Raw genomic sequence first — 26,731 nt, 5'->3', positions numbered from 1 at the left:
ACGGTACTTATCATCAGAGAAGTTGTATTTCAAAGTTAGTTTAAACGTTTCGCGTTTGGCGGTGCTAAATGTTTCATGTTACAGGGATTTTTATCGGAATAATTACTGAATTATTTCTTTTTATCTACGCGTCTGTCTATGAATATAATTATTAATAATTTATCCATAATGTTTATAGGATTCACATGGTAGCAGGTATCGATTATGTGTAGATCTTGAAAGATGATTTTGCAAAAAGAAATCTATTTCTCCTCTTATATTCAAAACTTATAATTATACATTTTATTTACCAAAATTTACTTTCTGTATCTTCACAATTTCGTATGTTTTCCTAGGTGTTCTAATTAACATTTAGGAATGTCCAAAATTCATTAACGATAACGCAATCGTTATTGCGCAAGACGTATCGTCTCTTACAAATATTTTAACAAGAGAGAGAGAGAGAGAGAGAGAGGGAGAAAGAGAGAGAGAAAGAGAGAGAGAGAGAGAGAGAGAGAGAGAGAGAGAGAGAGAGAGAGAGAGAGAGAAAGAGAGAGAGAGAGAAATATCATAAAGCGAGTATCGATTGACATAGCAAAATAAAGTGTATCAAATCGTGAAAATAAATATAATACTTAGAGATATGAAAAAAAAGGTATCGCAAAAATGAAGGTTTGCTTTGGACTCGTTGGAATAATTCGTCTAACTGAGACATCGTTGCAATTAAAGTATTGCATTACTAGGTTATGTTTGAGATTCTTTATAAAAGCATTTTTAGATTACCATGAAAATCTTTGCAACGATTGTAAATGGAAATTTTTTTCGACGAAAATATTTATTATACGCTAATGCGAATACAGCGAAGATAAAACGTTTTATATTATCGATCGTTAATAGAACCGACAGAGTCCAAAGAAATCCATTAAACGTCATGTAGTCGTCTAATTGTAAGTTTTATACGAGTACCTAGTTTTTTAAGAAAGTAGAAATACTTATTAAAAATACCTAATAACGCAACGTTGTTTCTTCGAAATAAATAACATGTTCGCACTTAGAGCAAGATAACTTTAGAGATCCGTGCAAATTTGTTTGACGAATATCGTACGTAGATTTTAAATCATTCTAAAGCAAAAAAGCATTTTGTCGAGTATCGGATAGACGTATCATCAAGCAAATGGACAATTTATTGTTGTCAACACGCATAGAGAGATGTATGTTTGACGAAGTTCACGAGTTTAATATCAGTCCTTCATAACCTCCCAATGTAAAAAAAAGAGTATAGGACAATGGTACCGCGTAGCGTTCTAAGTCCAAAAACATCGAATTCGTGTGTGTGAGAAAGAGAGAGGGAGAGAGAGAGAGAGAGAGAGAGAGAGAGAGAGAGAGAGAGAGAGAGAAAGACAAAGAAAAAAAGGGGGAGAGAGAGATAAAGATCGTAACGAGTAATGTACAATAATGACGAGGCCTTGTACTGCTTGTATGTAAATTCTAAAAATTAGGTAATATGCGTAGATAGAAAATATCTCTTCGCTTTTAGGATTACCGAGTGAAACGTCAACGAAGTACACATCGAGGTTGGCACCCTGAGCGTTGGAAGTATTTTAATATTGGCCTTTCGTGATTCAGGATGTCCTGTAGTTCACGTAAAAACTTAACAATAACACAGAGGCAACACACGACAAAGGTACATGATCATTCATTTGTTATAAGATACTCTAGACGTCACAGATAAGATAATCCATTGAAATGCGTTTTATATTACGAGTGAGGCGTTTTTGAGGAATCTTTCTTCCCAGACAACGTTGTGTTCACCTTATAAGCGTTTCCCTTCGGTTCAGCCGGATGTTTGTGAGTACTCGTCGATGACTTTCTCGGTGGTTTCGTTATCTGTGTCGTTGATAATCCACTTACGGGGTATTTATTCCTATTGGAAGATCCCATTCCATTGGCATTTCTGGAAGTGCTTTTAGCAAGAGCAGACGAGTTCGATTCGCTAGGATGTTTCGGCATCACGAATGCTTTAGTCTGCTTTAACAAATAGCGATCGTTGCATAGAGCAGATATCAATGGAAGATCCAAGTTCCGACTCTTCTCACGCAATGTTCGTATATCCAACATTCCATCTTCCTTTCCAGCTTCGGGTTCTTCTTCGGCCGATGGCTTGATTATTTTTTTTAATGCGACGTTTTCAGGGCACGATGGTAACGGTTGATTTTTATCAAGACTCTGAGAGAAAAAGAGTGATGAAAGTTGGTAATTATAGTAACAGTTAAGGTAATAGGCTATTGATATTATTAAATCTTACTTGTATCTCGTACGGTGGCGGTGGAGGTGGTGGTGGCAATCTACGATGTTGCTTGGCATGCGGTAAAGATTTCATCTTTGTTCCTGACGGAGAATCGAAGCATTTCAAGATGTTCTCGTCACTCTTTGTTCTAGAGAACGCGTGCAGAGTGTGAGGATGAGCGAGTGTCGGTAGTTCTCTTCTGAGACTCTGACTACCAGTCGAGGAACACGTGACACCGCTGTATAAGGAGCTCGTACTGGCAGCGTAAGGGCTGCTCAAGCTATTGTGTAGTAAGTAACTATTCGAACTATTGTCGCTGGTGCTGAGATTTTGATTGGAAGCGTATTTCGTTGGTGACGAGAAAGAGGAGCCAGGGAGGTAGGGAGTACTACGATACATGATCGCTGATTTGTTGTTGAACGAGGGATAAGGCGGAGGTGGATAAGCAGCCATAGCAGCTAATAGGGATCCCTGTTTCGCGTCGATGTACTCTTGCTTCGAAACTGCTGGATCCTTCAACGGGAACATCACGTAATCGACGTCCGAGTAGAGTTGTTGTTTGTACTGTTCGATTTGTGATCTAGCCACTTGGCTGGTGTAAACGGTGGCTAAACTAGGTGGTGGCGGCGGTGGTTGTCTAGGATGTAGCATCGGTGGTGGAGGAGATGGTGGCGGAGGTGGTGGCGGCGGTGGCGGTGGTGGCGAACCTAAGTAGGGTAGCAATACCGGACCGCTGCGAGAAGCATGAACGTCCAAATAGTTGTTAGGACCGACCACGAGAGCAGCGACAGGTGCGTGTACCGGTGTAGGTTTCATCTTATCACCCGGATATGTAGGCGGTTGTATTCTAGGCGGAGCTTTTGGAATGATCAACGGTACTTCGGTAATTCCTGCGTTACACGAAAGATTTGGGTGGCTCCCAGTGATAACTGCATTCATTTTCGACGAAGCAATTCGAGAAACGATGTCCTCGTCGACTGCTGTAGGGTAGAGAGTAGAGATCGTTTCCTGCCTGCTGTTGTCAGACATCTCGGGGTATGGTGGCGGAGGTGGTGGTGGTTCTCTTGGCGTCACCGCGTCGTTTCTGGGCGGTGTAGGAGGTGGTATCATAGGCATTCTTAAAGTTAAACCCGTGAAATCAGCTCGACTGGCGTTGTATGGTGGTGGGGGTGGTGGTTCTCGTTCGACGTTCGGTATTTTGGATCTTGGCGAGTGTATAGACGAATAATCCATCGTTACCGGGTAAGGAGGAGGAGGTGGCAGCTGTCTGTCACTGTCAGTTCTAGGTGGCGGAGGTGGAGGTGGCATAGTGACATAGTCACAATCGGAATCCATCGAGTTACTGATGGTTTTGCGAGGTGGATAACGTCCCACTATTAAATCGGAAAGTTCATCGGCAGATAACAATGGTCCAACGTTCGAAGGGTCACTACCGTCTCCTCTAAAACTTCCCGTGCTTATTATACTGTTGCTTCGTGATCTCGAATCTTCGAGTTTCCCATCGAGCGACACTACGTTATCAACTTCTTCGTCGCCTTTGCAAAGACTGTAAATGGGTTCTTGATCTTCCGTTCCGATATCGTCCGTATAAATATCGCTCGTTTCAGATCTTAAACCGCTATGAATCGTGTAAAATCCTGAAGTGACGGAAGCCTCGTCGGTCGTGGATTGAACGGAACTCAATGCGCAAACGTCGCTGGCCGCAGAGGATTCATTGGTACCACTGGTCGGCGAATAAATATCGCCGATTCTTTCGTCCTGCATCTCGCTACTTCTCAAGGTGTATACACCACTCGTTTCACTGGCGATGTCTGTACCTAGATAGGTCAGTTTATTACAGAATCCATAGTGTTACATTTTTTTCTATCTATCGACACGTTAGTATCGTTTTTTACCTGTATATTTACCAGTCTTTCTGCATCTATCGTAGATAGCACCCGGGAAACTAGCAGTTTCAGAAGAAACAGCCGAATTCTGAGCCGTATGAGAATAACCGAGCTCCAAACTCGATGTGGCCGAAGCTCGACGCATTCTTTGAACTCCATTATTAGGTGCATTTGCAACGACCACTGTACTACAACTACTGCTGCACTGAGAACCATCAGCCACAGTGTTTGTACTCGAAACAAGTCGTAATGCTGATGAAGGCGTAGTTTCGGCACCATCGACTTCTGGAAATATAAAGTTCTAAGGTAAATGTTGTTTCTTTTTTTTTTTTTTTTTCATATTGTACGAATGTACAATCGGTATGCACTACGAGTCGAAACCTACCATCAACGATAGACATTGGCGGAGATGGTACTGAACGATCACCTGTGTTCGTTTCGCTACCATTGGGTATTCCAGTTTGAATACTCGGATGAGAACTATTTTCGGTGAGGCGAGGCAAGCATTCAGTCGAAGCTGGCGCTGTATCTGGCTCATCTTCGCTGTGAACTCGATCGCTGACTATACCAGAGGTTGTATTTGACGAAGTGCTCGAGATAACGGATATTCGTTGATCGCCACGTGCTCCACGCGTCGTTAAGCTCAATTTGCAACGGGCAGGGTACATGTAACAATCTCTCAACACTTTTCTCTCTGAAATATCCAATGAATTATTCGTGATAAACGATCCAACAAAATTGAAATCATCGTCAAACATCATACAAATATGACGAGACATACCTTCCTCTTCTCTTCTTTTCGCTTCGTTTACTCTGGGTGCTATAGCCATGGAAAACTGATGAGTGTCTCGGCATAATCCCAAAAGTAACTTGCTCTTGTCATCGCAACCACTGTAGAGAGTGAGTTTGTCCGGTTGATCGACCGCACGTATTTCGAACTTCTTTCGCTGTTGTTAATAAGAAAAAAAAAAAAAGATTCTATGGGATCGAGAACTTTCAAGAGAATTTATCATTTTGGGAAGATGAAAGTGATCAGATATTTTTACTCTACGTACGTCGAAGCACAGCTTGCCGATATTGTTCCAGGCAAAGATACGTGGTGTCTCCTCCTCGGCGTAGACTCGCACACCGCGAGCGCAAATCGCGAGGAGTATCCTTCCTGGACCAGCCTCGTTTTTGCTTCTTCGCAACCGATATAGGTGAGCGTTGAGCGGCGCCTCCAACAACAACGCCTCCCGGATGTATTGGAGTTCTGCCTCCTCCCTCGAGAGGCCACGATTATCTCTGTGTTGAGCTGCGAGGACGGCGAGTACGCTCGACTCGAGGCACATCTAAAGAGAAATCAAAAAAACTTGACTTTCTTGCTCATCATAGAAGAGACTGACTAGGATTAATCCAATTTATAGTATTTGCTAATCATTCTCATCTGAAAAGTGGACGACCAATCATAGTAGACTTCTCCTACTACTACTTAACGTTCACGAAATACTGCAAGCAAATAAAAAAAAAAAAAAAAAAAAAAAAAGAAAAAAAAAAGAAAAAAGAAAGAAAGAAAGAAAGAAGAGTAAGTACAAATGGGTCGTACGTGAGGAGGAAGATAATCCGTGGGCTTGCAATAGCCGACGGATCCAGCGTGCGGTCTGTGTCGTTCTTCGGAGTAATCGCCAAGGTCGGCCTGGAGGGCGAGCCCAGCGAGCGTGAGCAATGGCGTAACGATCGAAGGTTCGTGAAGGGGATGGTGAGGATGAAGACTCTCCACTCCGCCGCCATGTCTAACGACGTTGTCCCGTAGCTGCAGGTAGTAGTGATGTCGCGTAGTTTCATCGCTGAAACAATATCGAGCTGCTGATAAAGCGAACGTTATCTAATTGCTTCGAAATGAAGTCCATTCTCATCGTTTACAAGAGACTTCATTATTTAGATTCTGTTCTTTGCTCAAATATATATTGTCGTTGTCTTACCTTAACAGCAACGGCGTATCGACGTAGTAACGAACACGAAAGTAAAGTATAAAAGCGGGTCTTCCGCTGCTGTCCAAACCCTGAAACCCAAATCCAAGAAACTGAAGCAATCAGCTTGAAGAAAAGAAACTTTTTGAAAGTCTTTCAAGTCAAAGTATTGTCGAAAGCTATATAGCACGAGTCGGGGATCGAATAAAGAAAGAAGTCGGAAGCCAGACACGGTAGCGAATATAATCGGTAGTCGAAAATTGAACATAGAAAGGGGACTACTGTTGTATTTTTCTTTTTTTTTCTTTTTTTTTTTTTTTTTCTTTGGGAAGGACCTAGAGACGAGGACGAAGGGCTACGAATCGTAGGAAATTATAGCCGAGAGCCCGCATATTTTAGCAACTATAAATATTAATCCAGCATCATCGTGCATATTTTTCCCTTTCTACCTAACCCCTCAAGCCCTCTTTCTTTCCCTTCTACTACTCAGTCCTTTTCCGTCTCCGTGTCCTCCGCTCCCGTTCGTGAGGCTGTCCAAGGCCCCCTTCTTCCCTTCGGCGCCCGACCGAGCTACTCTCTCGCCCTTCTTTGGAGCCGCCCTCTCCGACACCCGTTCCCTCTCTTGGCATCAGCGCGCGCGGGATGCTTCCGAGAGTACAGTCGCTACTAAAATCATGCCAATTTTACCATCCGTACGATGGACTTTGGAGTCCGATTCATGTTTGGTACGAGTGACGAAGATTGCCGAGAGTTTCATGAAAAATACAGTGGATACGTTTTGATGATTTAACAAGGAATTGATAGGAGTTACATTTTCACTTACGTAAGTGTGCGAATTTCGCCAATTCTTCGGCGCGTACTTGCTCAATTTATTATCGGGGTCCACGAAAAGGTATTCGCCATCTGTAACATATCAACGGTCTTAATCTTGAGTCATTAAAAGGATATATAATGGGATATTTTCTTTAACCTTCTAATACCAACATGAGATGCAATTATTCCTTTATATCAAAACGAGACTCTAAGGATAATATCGATTCGATGTTTAATTTGTAGCGTAATCCCGATGTCAAAAGAACGAGAGAAAGAGAGGATGATTAGAGTACGAGTTAGAGGAGAGATCTATTATATAGCAAGGGGAACACTCGATGCCTTGTCTGACCCACATGAACCTGTACGAGTCACGCGCTCGAGCTCGCGCCTGTCCCGATATGGTTCTTCCATGCTGAGGTATCCATTCTCCTCTTTTATTCGAATCTTTTTTTGCCACGACCGATCGGGCCGAAATACCAATGCTCTCCTAAACGAGCGAAACAATGAAAGAACTCCTTCTCGCTGTGAGAGATGTTCTTGAATGAGAGGAGACTTCCCGAAACTTGTCCTGGCCACATGGGGCCGGACACTCGAAGTACAACGAGACGCTTTTTCTTGCGACGATCCATTGCAAAATTTCGTCACCCTTAGAGACATCGAGCATGATGATAATGATCATGACGATGATGATGACGATGATAGTGATGATGATGACAGTGATGATGATGATGATGATGATGATGATGATGACGATGATCGATAAGGAGAAAAGACTAATCATCGTTTTAACGATAATAATTATTTTTACAAATTTTTTAGATACTCGTTGATTTTTCAATCAAAAACCAAGACAAAGAATATAATGAATCAAAAATGTTATCTAACGTAAGGCAGAGAAGATTAGATAGGAGTTAAACTGTGGTGTTGGATTTGCTTCGAAAGATTCACCGCAGGAAGCCGTCTCGATTTCTATAATCAGCCGAACGACATGCTCGAAGCAATAATTAGCTCTTCGAGAGAGAATTCAGGAGGAGAAAGAGGAAGGGAGAGAGAGAGAGAGAGACAGAGAAAGACAGAGAGAGAGAGAGAGAGAGAGAGAGAGAGAGAGAGAGAGAGAGAGAGAGAAAGAGAGAGGTAGTCGGAATCGAGTTATTCTTCTTCTCTTAAGGTCTTCCTCTTCTCGAGACGAAGGGGGCACCTGTGTTACTCGAGGTACAGCCCGGCCATTACTGGAGAATGTTGCCCGAGGACTAACACTATCCCTCGTGCATCCACCCATTCGAGTTCATGGGGATCGATCGTATCCACTGAAATCGCACGTTTCTTCCCCTTCATCCCTTTCTCTTACCCTCTTTATATTTTCATGTATCTATCTTTTATGATTTTTTTATATTTTTCTCCTTTTGCCATTATGTTGGAAATATATATACATATATATCTATGTGTGTATACATACATACATACATACATACATACATACATACATACATACATACATACATACATACATACATACATACATACATACATACATACATACATACATACATACATACATACATACATATATATATTTATTTAAGTGTAGATATACACACGAATGTTTTTTCAGGAGAACGATTTGACTAGTTTTATATCGGTTCTTGATCAGCCGGTATCTTTGATATGAAAGAGCACGCGTGTCCTTTTTAGCCGAGCATAAGTATTTGCGTGGACGGTACTTTTTGTCGGGAGTGATTTTTCGAGTCCGACGGTCCTGTTCTCCCCACCTCGATAAAGCCTCCCTCTCTCCCTCGACGGGTACTCTTTCTCTTTGACTTACCACACGAAGCAAGACTCACGTGTGCGCAAAAATTCACCGCGAAGGCCGGAATTCGCGAGAGGATGGGCCCCGAACGACAGAAAATAGCCAATTCCTTTGCTCTCGTTCCTTCTTTCTAATTCCAAACAGCATCCTCCAAACGCTATCGCTTTTATTTTTCTTAAATTTCGACTTTTGGGAATCAATGTATAGAGTTTTCTTTACATCCTTGTATTTCAATAGAAATTTCAGAGTGATCTCAAAGAATCCTAAGAGTAAAGAAAGTTAGATCATTAAGTTAGGACAAAATAAGACATATATTATATATAGATCCTCAGACGATCTTCCCTAGGGGATCAATGAAGGACTCTTGCCCACTGACGTTTGGCAATTGACGCAAGAGGTGCTGTTTATGAGATTCGACAGAGAAAGGACGCTGTTATACGAACGAAAGAAAAAGGAAGAAGGAAAAAATAACGAAAAAGAGGAAGAGAGAAAAGAGAAAAGAGAAAGAGAGAAAGAGAGAAAGAGAGAGAAGAAGAAGAAGAAGAAGAAGAAGAAGAAGAAGGAGGAGGAGGAGGAGGAGGAAAGGTTTGGAAGATTGAAGGAAGGGAGGAGTGAAAGAAAAGGGAGAGAAGGGAAGGAGAAAAAGGAAGTAAGAGAAAAGAAAAGAAAAAATAAAGTAAAAAATTCAAAGGGGGAAAAAAGGAAGAAAGAAAGAAAGGGGGAGAGAAGGACGTTGAGGTTGCTCGTAACACAGAGAGAAAGAGAGAGAGAGAGAGAGAGGGATGAGGAGAAAGAAAGAGAGAAAGAGAGAAAGAGAGAAAGAGAGATTCTCGTTCGTTCGTTTGGAGGAAGAGGAGGAAGAGGGAGAGGGGGAGGGGAGGGGGAGGAGGAGGAGGCTTGGCTCCGACGAGGTGTATATCCGCTGGACCTGCTGGGGCCCTCCGATATCTTCCTTCTCTTTCCTTCTTACTCTAAAGCTACAAGCAAGCGCGTTATGGGGCCCCTCTCTTTCTCTCTCTCTCTCATTCTCTTCCTCCCTCTACCTCCGTAAGGCCGCAGCCGCCGTTCTACGCTGACGATTCTCGTCCTCCGAGAGAGTCCTCCTTCCACATTCCTGGGCTCGGAGACGCCGTGCGGTGGAGACGCGAGGGCGGGAGGTGGAATACGAGAGGCCCTATACAAATCACCGAGCTACCGTCTTACCCGGGGATCGTTCTCTCTCTTTCTCTCTTTCTCGAGCCCTTCCCGCCTATCTTGCCTTTTCTCTTTCTTTCTTTCTTTCTTTCTTTCTCTCTCTCTCTTTCTTTCTCTCCCTCCATCCCTCTCTCTCTCTCTGTCCGTCTGTCTTCCTTTCCCTCTTTCTCTTTCTGGTCGCTCTCCACTACCTCTGTTTTTTGCATCCTCTTTCTTAAGGCAGCCTATTATCTCCCTCATTTATCGCGTTGCTTCTCTTTCTATTCTTTGTACCTGACTCTCCTCCCCTTTTTTCGATTTCTCCTTCCATCTATTCTTCATCCTACTCTATCCACTCATTCCTCCTCATGCTGCCACTCTTCTTTGCACTTTTTATTTATATATATATATATATATATTTTTTTATATCATTCTCTCTTTCTTTTCGTTATTTTTAATTTTTGTTTCGTCTACCTTCCTTCCCTTTTTCCTTTACCTTACAACGATCGACTTAAATCTTTTTAGATTCATTGGATCTTCTCCTCTAGATTTTCATCGTTTTTCTTTCAGGATAGAGATGATGATCCGTATAAAGTTTACGATAATTGCTAGACCCTTTCGCGTTTATTATTCACATGATCGCAATTAAATTGATACGAGGAGGAGAATATAAGAAGAGAAATTACCGCGGTAGTCTTGTTATTTTCTTGTTAAGAGGATAGACCGAAAGGAATCCTCGACGCAATGAAAATTTAGTATGAAAAGAAAACGAAAGCGTACGAACGAGTACGCGAATGAGTACTTTGAAAGATAAAATGGTCTAATCGTATCGACTAAGGTTGATTAGGGTTAGCTGGATGAATTTAAGAAGGATGTAGGTTTGCCGACGATCTCTTGCTGGAAAAAGGGTAAGGAAATAGGAAGCAAAAAGTAGATATTTCTTTTTTTTCCCCTCTCGAGTCGTGGTATGGCTCGCGCGCCTTAGAACCTGCCAGCGCTGCCTCACCGTGATGGGGTACCGCTGGAATGTAGAATGGAGGGGTTTGCAGGGCTCCGCAAAGTCCAAGAAGGGTCCAGCTGGTGGGGATACCAGTCGAACCGGCTCGTCTCGCTGCTCTTGGTAGAAGGAGAAGGCCGAGGGTGGCGGGTGACGATAGACGCGACGAAGGGAGGAAGAGGATCTTGGTATGCATAAAGACCACGAGATTAACCAAATTTTTATATCCACTCCCTCTTTTCCTCTTCATTCTATACTTCAACGTTGTTCTTGCGTCTTTTGCATTGAAATTTTATGGGGTGAAGGAAGAGCATCGTACGCGTGTCAAAGTGGCCAAGTTTTGTTGCTTCCATGTAAGAGGTTTGATCATGTTGCGACTATGATCTTGGGCTATGTATCTGATTCTAGAGAAGTACGATGTATGGATTTAACATTTAATCGAGTCTTCTTCTATACGGTCTCGAAACGATGAAAGATGAAGGGATCAAAGTCGCAGACAAAGTCGGAGATGACGATAGTCGTAAAAATGTACTAAGGTAAAGAGTTCGTTGCCAAGAGCGAAAGTTACTCACCGGATAATATGGCCAGCCCGAAGAGTTCGCAGTCTCGCATGCCCTGCTGACCGAGAAGCATACATGTCTGCGCGTATACCTCCTTCACTCTTGACTTAGCCTATAATAAAAACAAAACGAGGAGGATTGTTAAAACGTAAACGAATAGATCGTAAGAGAGAAAGAAATAAAATATATATTTAAGACGTGAAAGAGGAAAGAGGTTCTTCAAGGAAGATTTTTTGTTGTTGTCGAGAAAAGCGAGAAAATCTCAGGGACGAAATGCATTTAAAAGTTCCCTCGTTCCGGATGGGTAGAGCGTCTCGTAAACGTTGACCGTGGAATGCGCGTGCGCGCGCCAAGGTAGGAGGACGATTTATCGTCTCTTATCGAATATTTTGAATTCCTCGAAGCGTTCCAACGCCAACACCGATCCTCCCCGACAAATCCCCAGCATAAAATCGTTCTATCCTATCTACACCGAAGTGTTGCCGAGTTTAATATCGATCCAAGGATTGTCCTCGAATATTTTCTTTGTTAAAAATTGATTAATCGTTAATAATAATTCAGAGATAAGATACGAGGTCGATAAACGAACTTAGCACAGGATGGCGATCGAGAAAGGAAAGAACTTCCTCGAAGAGTCGGAATCTAAATTCGTTCTTTACAAACGAGTCTCTCGTTATAATTAGGTAGATCTTATCGCGTGAGAATGTACGCTATCGAGCGTACGATGTGGAGGGGAACATTGGTATCACGTACATGGTCTATGCTGGGAATAATCTCGTTCAAGATCCCAGGCGATTTATCACGAACAATTTATCCCTTACAATATGATACTTGTGTTTTCGTCTTAAAGATTGTCCGTGGTAAAATCAATATATTCTTGGGAGCAGGAAGTAATCCTATTCATATGCTTATTAAGTATCTTTTGTACCTATATTATCGTGAAGTCCTGTTACCAAACATATAAAAATTTCTCATTGGATGTTTGACTTTTAAGAGAGACAAAGAGTATAGTATAGGTCTCTTTCGCGATCTTGATGTTTTACCACGGTAATAATTAATATCGCTCCTTTCTTCTTACCTCGACGACGAAGTAAAGAGGATCACCAGGAAGGGCGTGTACAGCGAGGTAGCGGCTGGCGGACACCAGAGGTTGAAGGCAAGACCGCGCAGCCGTGACACCGCTACCACGCATGCTGCATGCTTCATTTCGTCGCCGCTACGTCCAGCGTCCGCACTGAAACCCAAAAAAGAACCTAATGTCCTTATTACGCTCATTCACGTGTCCCTATCATCCAACCCTAGAAAGGAAGAAGTACGTAGGAAAGATTTCGTTCAAATTTATTGGGTTCTAGATCAATGATCGAATTCATTATCGAAGAAGGATGAACCCGCACGAAAGTAAATCCGATATTTTTCCTCTCCCCTCCCCTCCCCAACCCTCATCCTCACTTTACGATCACCCCGTTCCTTTGGATACACCACTTGGCCCGCTGCACGTTCATACTTTTACTCGGTTACCCGCATAGCTGCTTCGCCATTATAAAAGCCGGTCTCTCCTCTCTGGCCTCCTCTCTTTCTCTCTTTTCTCCTCTCTTGCCTCATCGAACCTCTCAGCGACGCATTTCGCAGCCGTTCAACCTGCGTCCCTACAGCATTCTCTTCGCGATCACCGACCCCATGCTCGCTCGCTCAAAAAGAAAACCGCAGTGAATATGTATATATACATGTACATACGTGTGTATATATATACACACACACGCACACAAACACACACGTACATATATATATATGTATATGTATATGTATGTATGTATGTATGTATATACACACACACGCACTAACGCACATCGCTTATTGTCCTTATCATACGTCTTAAAAACTGGATCCGGAAGGTCCGACTCAAAGCTCAAGTCTACAATGATAATACACAAGCGAAAATCGCGTAGCTTATCAAGCTTTTCTCGCTCGTTCTCTTATCGTGGCCTTCTACTAAAAATTTTTTATAGCTGATACGCATAAAGGGTTTCGAGCAGATATGAGTGGCTCTCGTGATTTGATTAGAAGTATTACTTTTTCATCGAGAAATAGAGAACCGGTATTCTTGTTCACGTTTTTGCAATCATAATTGAGATACACCTGAAAAAACATACACGAGAGACAAGTCTATACTCGTTTATAAGTAGTAAATTAATGAACACGCTACATATTAGATTAAAAGCTGCGTATCTTTGACAACTCCTTGAATAAACACTACTCACGTTATTACACTGATAAGCGATATTCCTCCACTTTTTTGAAATGTTCGCGGTAGTTCTTTACTGGCAGTGACAAGCTCGTTCTAGTAACAGCAGTGACGCTTTCAAACTAATTCATCATCGAATCTGTCGTTTGTCAAGTGTTAAGAGATGATCGATGGCTGGTCAAAAATCCAAAAAGAATGTGTCTTTGAATAAATTTTCATTGATACTTTCGAACTGTTTTGAGAGTAATCGTCCGAAAAATTAATAATAAAATAAAAATTAATATTTTATTTTCCAAGCTATCGATATGGCAGCTAAGTTAGTGACGGCAGATTACATAGTGATCGTGGTGATGCTTCTCATTAGTACTGGTATCGGCATCTACTATTGGCTCACCGGTGGACGACAAAAATCGACAGAGGTAAAAACAATTGTACGAATTCGCTATGATTATAGAGGAAATATGTTATTATATAAGAGAGAATGTATCCTTCTCGCAGGAGTACTTCGCAGCGAACAAATCTATGAGCGTCTTACCAGTGGCAATTGGCTTGATGGCTTCATACTTGTCGGCGGTCAGCCTACTAGGGGTCAGTTCGGAAATTTACGTTTACGGTTCTCAGTACATGGTGATAAACATCTCCTACGGCATTGCCACCGCATTCGTTGTCTACTTTTACTTGCCCGTCTTCTTCAAGCTCAACGCCACTAGCGCTTTCGAAGTGAGTACATACCCGAGGAGAATCATTTTCACGCTTATTTCACGTGAAAAGAGAAGCAACCGTTACGGATCATGCTGCGTGTTTGAATTTTAGTATATACGTGCCGAGATTCTAAGCAAATAAATAAATAAACGAAGGATTAGGTCGCAATGTTAAAACGATTGCTCGTTTGATCTGCCTTGTTCGTTTTGTTCTTACATTTATTGGCGTATCTAAAAGTGAGATCACTTGCAGTATCTTCAGAAACGTTTCGGTACGCCGACAAGGTTGTTAGCCAGCGTCGCCTTTTTCCTTCAACTTCTTTTGTACACCGGCGTCGTGCTCTACGCGCCGGCACTCGCGTTGGAAGCCACGACGGATATCTCGAGGAGTTTGAGCGTGATCGGCATCGGATTGATCTGTACATTCTACTCGGCGATCGGTGGTATCAAGGCAGTTATCATTACCGACGTATTCCAAAGTGCCCTCATGATTATAGCCATTATCACAGTGATAGTGACAGCGGCGATTGACGTAGGTGGGCTTGCACGAATTTGGGAAATCGCAGGCGAGGGATCGCGATTGGAATTTAATAAGTAATATTTATCGTATACATTATACGTAATATTTCCTTTATCACATCTATCAAAAGTCTCTTACTTTCTTGATATTTCGAAATATAGCATTTCTCCCGATCCAACGGTACGACATACCTGGTGGAGTCTAACGTTTGGTGGTTTTTTCACCTATCTTTCCTTGTACGGTGTCAATCAAGTTCAAGTTCAAAGAATGCTAACAGTCCAGTAAGTACCCATATAGATTCTTCGTTATTATGGAAAAAAATCATTCTGATATCTTTCTTATATCTGATCTCTAGATCGACGTGTCTCGACTTAGTAAGAATAGCTATCTCCTGCGAATGTACCTTTCAGGAATCTGGGAGCGGCCAAACGGGCTCTTTGGTGGAGTTGGCCGATGGCGTCTATCATGTCATTGACCATTTGCTTTGCCGGCTTGTCGATATATACGAAGTATCGTGAATGTGATCCCTTGAACTCGGGGAAGATCACCTCGAACGACCAACTGATGCCATTTTACGTAATGGACACGTTGTCAAAATATCCTGGAATACCTGGACTCTTTATAGCTGGGATTTTTAGCGCAGGACTCAGTACGATATCTGCCACGATCAATTCGTTATCTGCAGTCATTCTCGAGGACTACATCAAACCTTTGTATCGATACAAAAGGTATTTATAACCGCGCTAACGATTTCGCTAACTATAACGTTACGTTCTTTTCATGATTTATTTTCTTTTAGCAAAGGCGAAGAAATGTCATCGACACGATCCATCGTTGCTAGTAAAGTTTTAGCGGTCCTCGTTGGATCGATGTGTCTGGGAATAGCCTTCTTGGCGCAATACTTGGGTGGACTCCTTCAGGCTGCTCTAACGATATTCGGTGTAGTCGGAGGACCTCTGCTGGGTACATTTACTTTGGGTATGTTCAGTCAAATGGGAAATCAAAAGGGAGCTATCACAGGACTTATCCTTGGCCTTGCCTTTTCATTTTGGATCGGTTTCGGTCAACCAAAGGCGCCCATTCCGAAATTGCCTGTATCCACGATTGGATGCAGCAATTATTCCTTGTCCTATAAGAATCTAACCAAGCCTGAGACATTCAACGAGTAAGTATCGTGGAATTTAAATAAATTCAGTAAACTGTAAAGTACTTTCAGATAGCGATCCTTAATCCTAAACATTCTTTTAGGATTAAGAACCAAAACTCGTACTTTTATCTCTATCGGATATCCTACATGTGGTACTGCCCTCTCGGATTTCTCAGTAGTTTACTCATCGGTTGGATAGTTAGTTGGCTGACAAGAATGATCTTCAAGGAGAAAGAAATTGTAATGGATCCACATTTGTTCACACCGATAATTGCCTCGAGGGTTCATAAGAAGGAGAAACGAGAGGAGAAATTCGTGACCACGGAATGATTCGTGGCTTCTTAAAAAAAAAAAAAAAAGAAAAAAAGAAAAGAAAAGAAAAAAGGGAGAAAAAAGAAAGAAGAAAAAGGGAAAGAAAAAAGAAAAAAGGAACAGATATAATGATAAAGAGGAAGGATCTTTGGGCAGAAGAGATTTTCCGGTCGATCTTCGGACACGTTATCGTCTTATGTAAGCACCGTAAGCCACGATGATATTCACCGTGGTGTTCGGCTTCTCTCCTCGTGTCACCTTAGGACGGTGCGAGAGACGAGGGCGAGGGTGAAGGTGCTCGCGCGCGCACACGCTGCCAAGCGAGCACGGTAACACCAGTCCGACGGCATTCCATCGAGATTTGCGAACGTTTCGGTAAACGTTCAACGTATCCGCACGGTCCCCCCGGTGTTTACCTCCGTTATCGTTACACAATACGCCGGAGGGAAAAGAAGAGGGAGGAATTCTTCTTCTTTTCTTCTTCTTTTTCTTCTTCAGTTGCTTTCGGACAATTTCGATATAGACAATATCGTCAAAGGAGAACGATCAAAGGAGAAAAGAAATTTGGAGAAAAGGCAAAGATATGGATATCTCATATCCATCGTATCGCAAGAGATAACGATTCACGACATTCCGTGTAATTTTTACGTACCATCATAAATTTTAGCTTTTTCGCAAGACTTTGTGCGTGGAATTTATTTTTATCTTCGAAAGAGACTGGTGAAAACGTGTCTTGGAATGAGTCCTTACTCATCTTCGGTGTTTCTCGAGTACCTTGACATGGTCGGTACGTTAATAAGAGAGTAAAAGTAAACTGAGGTCACTACTTTATGAAGCTTGGAGAAGAATGACGAGAGTAAAGGGGAACACCGTTATAGAGTATTAATCGAACGGGAAAGCTATAAGGCTTAAAGGTTCTTCAAGGGTGGATTGAAGAATTAAGTAGATCCTTTTTAGTAAAAGATATCTAGAGCTGGATAATGCAAAAGGAGACCTTTTCGTTTCCTCGCACGAAGTACATAGTTAACGAGCACCGAAGTAAAATGCACGTAACGTCATTATAATAAAGTCCCTGTTTGTTCATTCAGGCGCTAGTGCGAGCGAGCGTACGGGAATGCCTGCGCTCTCATCGAGCGCATAGCCGGTGGTATACACGTAGGTATACACGCATAGTAAACACAAATATCCTTAGCTTCCTCTCTCTCTCTCTCTCTCTCTCTCTCTCATCCCTTCTCCTCTCCCCCTCCTCCTTATTCTTATTCTTCTTCTCTCCCTTCCTCTTCTTCTTCCTTCATCCCCTCTCTTTATCCTCTAACTCACCTTAGATTCTCTCCTTCTCCAAATCTTCCACTATTGGCACCCTCGTACGTTCCTATAAAAAAAAAAGCAAGAAAGAAAAAAAAAAGAGAGAAAAAAAAAGAAGTAGACTATTGATATATTTTTTACTATTCGTCTTTATTTCGTCTTGGAATATTATAGTCTCATATACTGCAGTAGTCATAATATGTAATTACTCTGTCTGGACATGTAATAGCGTTTATGATTATGTACGCAGATTGATTTTTTAACTGATGTATCTCATTTGTTTTCATGAATATTATAGACTTTTTTAATTTGGCCTCGACATTTTTGCATACGTTGTATATAATACAAGCTGAGTCACGTAAGACGTTACAAAGTGAATATATCTCAGTAACCGGTCAAGAATATGTTTTCAAATGGAATATTTGAAAAATCATTTATACAAATGAATAAATTACCGCGATACCAAGTGTTAAGGCGTCGCCGTCGGCGTAAATCATTTACCTTTTCGATCGAAGGTACATCAGTCTTGTAACAGATTACGTGACTCACCCTGTATAATGCAAATTTCGTAGTAGTACAAATCCGCTAGATGCCTTGACCTTCCTGCATAAAAAATCGTTCGTACACGAGACGAGAAGCACCGTTGAACGTTTCTCGTCAGTAGTAACACCATCGACGTTCTTCGCTCAACGTTATTCGTTCTGCATTCGTGGCAATTTTAATTTCCCATCTCAAAACCGCTACAAAATTCTTCCTGGAAGGAAGTTGCTCTTAACGAATCTAACTGTTAATAAAAAAAAGTTTTAAACAATTTAGAACGGGAAGGAATATATCGCGTTTGCGTTTGAGATGATTCCCGGAACGTATACAAAAAAGAAAAAAAAAATTTAAATAAAGCCAACCAAGATTATTAATGAAACATATATATAAATTATTTCTCTGATAGATGAAAGAAAAAAACTGATAAAAATACATAGAACATGGTTAAATAAGTTAACCATTCTTACCGTACCCGTAAAGTTATAAAGATAAGATGACAACGACGACGACGACGACGATGATGACGACGATGATAAAGATGGTGACGTCGATGATGATGGTGATGACGACGACGATGATGATGGTGATGATGATGATGATGATGATAATGATAATGAAGATAGTCTTACAGAGAAGGTATATTCGTGCAAGATGTGTAAAAGTCAGGAGTGAAATCCGCTTTTAACGAATCCGTAGCAGGTTAAGAACCCAAGGAGAGGGTCCCGGTCAGCATCTCGGTCGAGTATTCCAGGTTAATTTTACCGAGCCCTAAAGGTGCGCATGCGAAGGTCCGACGAAGGATAACGCTAGAGGGGCTCATCGCTTGGATGCTGCTCGAAGCGAACGAAGGACGCCCGCATTCCACACCGCAACCTGGTATAATACGAGGAATTGGCCGGACAGCGGAAGAGGTGGGGCGACTCTGGAGAGAGAGAGAGAGAGAGAGAGAGAGAGAGAGAAAAGAAGAGAGAGAAAGCTGGGGATCTCGCAATGTGATAGAAAGAGATGGAAGAATGCGCGAGCCAGTTGTGTGTACGAGAAAGAAGGAGAGAGAGAGAAATTGCCTGCATCTTCCTTCTCTTACTATTTTATTCCTTCTTTTTTCTTTTTCTTTTTCATCTTCCTCCTCCTCCTTCTCCTCCTCCTCCTCTCTTTCATCTCCTCTTCGTCCACTTTTCCTTCGTAGTAATCATCGTCAGTCTCTTTCCTCTTCTTTTACTCTACCATCTCTCTCGATGATTCTCCCCTTTGTACCTCTTTTTTCTTTTCTTCGTCTTCCCCATCTCTGCCATTTCTACTCGTTCATCCTTCGATTCTTCTCTCTCTCTCTCTTTCTCTCTCTTTAGTCTTTTTCTTTCTCTCGTTCTTTCTCTCTTTCTTCGGTGATCCTCTTCATTCTGAAGTCTCGTGGATCCACTGCGGATTCCTATAACACATGCACACACATACGCACACACAACATTCACACACGCACGCATTACAAACTCTAGAGCCTTCATCGGTGTCTCGTTTCCTCACGTATTTCTACGTTTCCTCCTCCTGGGCGTATATACATACTTTCTCCTGAGAGAGGACAGCAAGCGCGATTCGTTCGAGTAGTAAGTGGCGGAAAAATTTGATCGCGCCGATGAAAAGACAAAATTTTCTTCGAACATATCATGTGAACGTATCAGCCTATGATTTTTTGTCAAGCGATACATTCCTTTTACATATCGGAAGCGCCTTTTTTCTCTTGTAACATGTTCGGATAAAAATTTTGCTTTTATGAAAGATAAATTTCATAGCGACACGATGAGAAATTAAGGCATCGAGCGTGCGAGAATCGAGTCAGTGCCACGTACTGCGTTCTGGCTCGCGTTAGTGAGAAAAAAGAAGAAAAACAAGAAGGAGAAGAAGAAGAAGAAAAAGAAGAAGAAGAAGAAGAAGAAGAAAGAGGATCTTTTAATGGAATTCTAATGTGATTATAATGCTTATGTTAGCCTCGAACGTTCGCACGCAAGCCCCACCAAAGCGTGCACGGTTCATGTTCTTTCTCGCGTGATGATCAAAATCAAACGTTGAATTGAATTTTCGATGGTATATGTACGTGTGTGATGTTTAGAGTAGAGTAATATAAGTAGAACAACTTTATACTGGGTCAAGTTTATATCTCATTTTATATATATATATATTATTTTGCAAAGTAAAAGAACAAATGCGTATGTAGGAGAAATTGTACGGTGGACACTAGAGATTAGGAGAATCGATTTAATTTGAATTATCGAATTATCAGAGAAATTGCTATGACAACAGCAGCAAGAGCAACTAGTTGGAATATAACGGAGGCCAGAAGCCTCCTTCCTTTCCTCTAGCTGCTTCCATCTTATTCCGTTTGATCGCATTGAATATAACGTATCTACCCGTAAGGGTCTTTTAACATCATACGAGAAAAGTAGCGAAAGTGTACGACGATTTCTTTCACGTAAACTCGTTTTCTCGTTTCGTTCGACCTGGTGAATATGTAAAAATATTAGGGCAAGTTCGATTTTCGAAAGAAGGTAACATTTAATTGATTGTTGCACAGTTATCTTGTTATCCTTGACCTCTTAAATGCAATATCAATGAATCATACGATTGCAATTTCTTTCTTTCTTTATTTTATTTTTTTGTTTACCTTCATCATACATCTCTTATTCCTTTGATAAACCTAGGAATAACTATATTCGATTTGCTAGTTCGAAAGAAAATTGAATCAGAGAACTCGGGAGACTCGCGTGACCAGTGACAAATGACGATTCTCCTATACAATTTTACACGCCCTTGAATCTTGAAAACGCGCATCGTATCGGTCTCGTGCGGAATATCGATATATCTCGTGTTGCGTCTTATCGGCCGATACTAACCTTTTTCCTATTTAGCAAATACCACAAGAGATCAAATCGGACTCGAGGACTTTCGAGTCGTTGCGGAGTAACTGAGCGAGTATCTATAAAAATGTTAATTATACGCCAGTTACGGCCGATTACATCGCAGTCGAGTCATTCGCGTCATACCCCCTCTTTTCTCTTTCTCTCTCTTTCTCTGTCTATCTCTCTATCTAATAAGAATTCTCGAGCTCTATTCCTATAAATGATGGAATGACGTTTAACATCTTTTTCTATGCAATACATATGTATACATAGATATAAATATGTTAATTAATTGATCATTAATTGTATAAAAAAATTAAAATCATCTCAAAGTTATTGTTGGGATATTAACAATTTCAATTCTGTTTTTTATAGATTAATCATTACAAAATAATCGAGTGTACGTGTACATTGCATTATCGATTGACCTTATAAATAAGTTAACCAGGTCAACGTATGAAAATTGCAATTTTTTCGTTCTACTATCGAGTGGGATAGGTAGGAACGATGCTGGTAAATCCACGTTCGGTACTCTCGTGATCTCTTGAGCGAACGTTACGAACTCGTGTATGCGCGGAATCCTGGCGAGCATCCACATACGCTCGCGTTGCGAAGGTGGAGCTACTTTCACCAAGTAGCCATGTTCCACGATGCGCGGTGATAACTAAGAGCAGCCCACTTTGAGAGCTGCATTCCGAGTGCATACCGCGGTAGAGTGCACTCAGGCTCGGATTAAGTTCGAGGAATTCGAGCCGTTCGATGTTCAACGTGGAAACTCGACGGGGGAGAGAAAAGTCTTTCAAGTTCGTCAAAGCTTAAACTTTCCAAGAGTAAGAGAAAGATTTCAAAAGCGAGAATTATATCTATGGATTCTATTTAAAAGTAATATTAGAATTTTCATTTAATTTTGATATATATATATATATATATATATATATATCGTATCGTTCAATGTCAAAAATAAAAATAGTGGGAACGAGTTAAAAACTTTGAGAAAAGGCAAATCGTCAGCGGCTATCCGAACGATCTGATACGATACTCGTTCTTCCTTCGATATTTAGATTCGAAATGACAAATCGGGCTTCCGCGTTGCGATCGTACTACGTAATAACGTACTATTATCGCGTACAGCATCGCGGTTATCAGGCGTGTGCGTGAACTCGCAGAAGCCGTACTCTCGGCTCACAGGCAGGTACTTTCACCGAGTGTAACTGAATTTCTCGTGGTATTTCGCTTTGTCCGGAGAGGATAGTAGCCGCTTACTTACTTACTTTTACATTATCTTACGAGGAAAGAAGAAAAAGAAATAAAAACTAGGAATGGGAATGTGAAAGAAATGGGATATGAATTTTTTGGGATCCGGAGTAAGACAAGTATCAAAGATCTGGAGTATGTCGTATGAGAACGTAACGTTACATGGTACGAGTTACATACCACGAGAAAGCGAGAGACCACGAGGAGTGCTATGCGACTACATCGGAGAACTAGTTTGATCGTTTGGTACAACTCGATAGCCCCGATATATTATGTATATCGTACGTACGTACTCATAAGCGATACGCATATGAGTTTCGCGGTAAAGTAAAATCGATCGACACCGACACATATCTGTTCATCCTTACGAATGAAAAATATCTATTTAACAAGAGTTTAACGATAAGGAACTACGAGAAAGAAGGAAGAAGGAACGAGAGACAAGGGGAATGCGTTGTCACGTGCGCGTACAGTTATACGTTACGATGTGATCGTAGAGGATCGCGAACCGTTAGCGTTGCTCTTAAATTCGATTATTTCCATTGCTTCCATAACATACTCTCTTTTCTTCGTTTATTACTTACGGAGCAATGCGAGTAACGTGAATTAATTATGCAAGATTAAGCAAAGAGTTTGATCGACGAGAAACGTTGTGGGTGAGCGGATCGGCATGTAAAGAAAAGAACAGAAAAGAAAAGAAAAGAAAGAAAGAAAAATTTGTTCTTTCGGAAGTACAACGGACGAATGTTTCTTTCTATGGGGATCTAGAGGGTTAGAGAAAAGGGTTGTAAAATGGATCGTTGTCTCGGGGCAACTTGTCTCGTAGAGACGGCGATGTTGAACCGGCGCGGTGCGGCGCTCGCAAATCGGGTACAAGGTAAAAGATTTATACGTGAGTGGCGTTCCAACGTCGGGCATCGGGTTTTATCGTGGATCGTAGCACGGCTTCATTATTCGTTTCTGGCACGTACGAGCGTTCACACCCGTTCACGGGCCACGATCTCGGGACTTTGCCAGCGAGTTTCTTTACTTCTCTCTTCTTCGCGAGAGAGGTGCAACGAAAGAAAACGGAATCAACCGTTCTCCGACATCGTAGCGCCGAAGCTTCTTTTACTTCCTCTTTTTTCCTTAATTCCCTCCCCCATCTACCCATCTCTCTCTTTCTCTCTCTATTCCTTTTTATACAGAGAAGATATGTACAACGAGAGTACTTCTTTAAAGTAAGTTCCAATCGACTTCTCTACGCGACTCGAATAGAATAGACGTTAAAGTTCTCTCGATAGGGAAAAAAATTAAAAAAGAGAAAAAGAGACCAAAGGAAAAGATGAATGTTGAAAAAAAATCAAAGAATACAAATCGCATAGATAGTGCGCAACGTTCAATCGGGAAGCGCGATTTCAGGGCTAACGCGAGAAGAACCGCTTTCGTGCGGTTAAAGTCCAGCTGCGTTGCAACGTAAATATGAAGGTCGGAAGACCGCAAACCCTTTTCCATAAATTGCTTTCTACAGTATATATCTTACGTTGACTCTCTCTCTACGTTCGAGAAGAACGGCGACGTTGTACGAGGAAATGTCAATGATGGTGTATCTGTAATCGATCAGAGTTTCATCACTGAATCTCTATGCGGCACGTGTTCCTAACGTAAAATTTATTAAAACGTTTAGAAACGAGATCGAACGTGTATACGTATTCAGAGATATACGCCACGAATGCATACGTAGAAATCTTAGGGGTTACAAAGATCGAAGAGAAAGATCGCCCTTTTGTCTTTTCTTTTTTCTTTTTTTCTTCTTTGAGTCGGCCCTCGAAATTCCTTCGTTCAGGGCAACTTCGACCCAAGAATTATAATCATCTTCTCGCATCCTCTCCAAATATATTTCGACCCTCCCGACGAGTTTTTTTTTTTTCCTGACTAGACAATCCGAAGCAACAGCTTGGAAGCTAAAAAACACGACTGACTTCTCGACGATCTTAATATTTTCATCTTAGATTAAAAATTGCCGCCAAATTCGTCGTTAAACGCGTCCACGGTATTTTTCTACGGTATTTCCAAGAGTGGATTATTTGTACCGGTACAACGCGTAAAGGCCTCCGAAGACGAAGAACATTTTGAACAAGAACCGATCATATTTACACGGAGCAAACACGAGAGCCTTCGTGAAAGCTTAGAAGCGAGTATGCGAAATACAAGAAAGCGAGCGTGAACATGCACGAGGGATGCAACTGAGTGAAATAAGAGGAACGAGTGGGGTAAAGAGGAAAAAGAAAAAAAAAACCCGCGTAATTTCAACTCCAAATACATTATCTATCTCCTACACAATAGCCATTTCTTCCTCGAATAAAAAAACTTCTAGACTTTGCCCTTAAGGAGCCTTAAGGGAAACAAAAAAAAAAAAAGAAGAAAAAGAAGAAGAACAGCAAGATGATCTTACGAATAGAATGAAAAGTAGTACTAGAGAGTCAATGATTCGAAGAGAAGAGCGAATGCGCGCTGCGAAAGACGCGGGCAAATCGCGCGGGAGATCGCAAGGGGGAGGGAAAGGTTTGCGCATGCGCATTCTCTTTGGTATGCACTGGTATGCGCCCACCTCCTTCCTTTCCTCTCTCCTAGCCGTTTTCTACTGACACGGCTCATTCGATTCTGCTGCACGATGTAGAACCCTCCGTCTGCTCCTACGCGTACGCGTGCGTACACTCAAAAGAAAGAAAGAAAGAAATTCTTTAATACGCGGCGCGCCTTTCGAAAGGCAAAGACCCATTCATGGTAACGCGGTTATTTCGTTATTTACAAACCACGCTATACTCGCGTATACTACGGAAAGTCACATTCCTTATTCAAGATTTACGATGTTCTTTTTTTCTTTTTGTTTTTATATTATTAGCGCATACCTTTAAAGAGTTCTGTCAAAGCTTATCCGGAACTATAATTAAATATTATAAGATATCAATGTATCGATTTGAAATATCTCCCAGTCCTCTAACCTCACTCTAACGTATCCATTAAAATTCCAAGCATTCCTTAATTTTCATTTCTGCGTTCCGCTCGTTCATTGAAAGATAACGATCATTGACCACGTTGATCAATACAAATACGATACGAATAAAACCAAGTATTGACGATATTGTCGTGGAGAGAGAAAAGTATCATGATAAAACAACGCAAGGATATATTTTAAGATTTTAGGAAGGATGAAAATAAAGAATAGATTTTATCCTACATCTTCGATTTAATCGAAGGGACCTGTCATCCCTTATTCGATGAATTCATGTTAAACAACGATAAACATTTTATTGAACAATGCAGTACCTTGTTATATTGCGAAGATCTATCTCGTGGAGAAAAACATGTCCCCTTGCACGTTCCCGCGTAATCCGATTAATCCAAATGTGACACTGAGCGGCGCGTGCGTTGCTCGCGCGACAGGTGGTCGTCGTTGTCAGTAGATAAACACTCGCGAGGAAAGAAGGATATTTCAATCGTATAAGATCGAACACATATCACAATGCACCAAAAACTGTTTACTTCCGCAGGTACGATTTTGCGTAACAATCGTTGACAATCGAAGTTTCTTCGATCATGCCACTAGTGTCGTGGGCGCGCGCGCGCGCGCTCACACGTACGTGCTGCACCGAGCGAACGAAAAATGTGCTACGCGAACGACGTTCGCATTAATGGAACGTATGTTATCCAATGAAACTTGTTCTTTTTTCTCTCTGTCTGTCTGTCTGTCTCTCTCTTTCTCTCTCTCTCTCTCTCTCTCTCTCTCTGTCTGTCTGTCTATGAAAAGAGACACTTACGGCGTGGGCGGATCGGCTGGCTCTTTTCTTCGCGAAAAAGAATTGCGCGTGGTTATTAGGCGCAACGCGTGCATACACGTAGAATAACGAACTGCGAGAGAGGAACGAGGACGAGAAAGAAACGTATGAACGAGAGAAAGAGGAAGAGAGATAAGTGACGGGATCAAAGTAATACAAGGAAAAGAACGATACGCGAATTAAAAGTAATAAACAACAATGATGTGTACGCCACGGAGGCCGGCGAACGACTGCCGGTTGCCGGCGTACGTCCTGCTCGACTCGGTTCTCCGAGGAACACCGAACAAGCACCGCTCGACTGCCCGATCTCGGCCGATCCATCTTTCGAATTAAACCGCGTATTTTTCCTCCGCGAACCCCCTAACGTCTTTTTTCGACCCTTAATCGTAACGAACATCGCCTACGCAAAGTTCTACGTAACATTGATCTCGAACGTTCGTAATCTCTTTGCAAGAAATTCGCGAAGCTACGAGATCCGTTTTCCCGAAGCGAAAGCGTCGCGAGAGCGTCGAGAGAGGATATGTAATGCCACAGACGCGTCTCCGGTTCTATT

At 41.7% G+C, this 26,731-nt stretch overlaps 2 protein-coding genes across 6 annotated transcripts; one reads left to right on the top strand and one right to left on the bottom strand.

Moving 5' to 3' along the window:
• Window positions 1-226: 226 nt before the first annotated feature.
• Window positions 227-26,657, bottom strand: LOC122633481 (protein expanded). Of its 4 annotated transcripts, XM_043821414.1 has the most exons (12): window positions 25,670-26,655; window positions 12,530-12,685; window positions 11,464-11,563; window positions 6,925-7,004; window positions 6,114-6,193; window positions 5,738-5,978; window positions 5,208-5,483; window positions 4,934-5,099; window positions 4,538-4,846; window positions 4,162-4,437; window positions 2,285-4,083; window positions 227-2,205 (listed from the first exon to the last, which is right to left on the bottom strand). In XM_043821414.1, exons 2-12 carry the CDS (start codon window positions 12,641-12,643, stop codon window positions 1,738-1,740), a joined length of 3,909 nt encoding a protein of 1,302 aa, XP_043677349.1. In that variant the 5' UTR covers window positions 12,644-12,685; window positions 25,670-26,655; the 3' UTR covers window positions 227-1,737. The 4 variants fall into 4 exon arrangements, with proteins under 4 accessions (XP_043677349.1, XP_043677348.1, XP_043677346.1 ...); XM_043821413.1 differs by having other exon boundaries at window positions 4,174-4,437; window positions 4,538-5,099; window positions 25,670-26,657; XM_043821411.1 differs by having other exon boundaries at window positions 4,538-5,099; window positions 25,670-26,656.
• Window positions 4,323-17,997, top strand: LOC122633489 (putative sodium-dependent multivitamin transporter). Of its 2 annotated transcripts, none has more exons than XM_043821430.1 (8): window positions 4,323-4,458; window positions 13,991-14,112; window positions 14,192-14,413; window positions 14,648-14,988; window positions 15,076-15,195; window positions 15,325-15,642; window positions 15,714-16,079; window positions 16,163-17,997. In XM_043821430.1, the coding sequence occupies exons 2-8, from the start codon at window positions 13,999-14,001 to the stop codon at window positions 16,389-16,391; spliced, it is 1,710 nt and encodes a 569-aa protein (XP_043677365.1). In that variant the 5' UTR covers window positions 4,323-4,458; window positions 13,991-13,998; the 3' UTR covers window positions 16,392-17,997. The 2 variants fall into 2 exon arrangements, with proteins under 2 accessions (XP_043677365.1, XP_043677366.1); XM_043821431.1 differs by lacking the exon at window positions 4,323-4,458 and adding an exon at window positions 5,816-5,950.
• Window positions 26,658-26,731: the final 74 nt, after the last annotated feature.

The sequence above is a fragment of the Vespula pensylvanica genome, chromosome 12 (genome assembly GCF_014466175.1).
Source record: "Vespula pensylvanica isolate Volc-1 chromosome 12, ASM1446617v1, whole genome shotgun sequence".
Classification (NCBI taxonomy): Eukaryota; Metazoa; Arthropoda; class Insecta; order Hymenoptera; family Vespidae; genus Vespula; species Vespula pensylvanica.
Note: the sequence above shows the minus strand (reverse complement) of the source record. Positions and strands in the feature narration are given on the sequence as shown.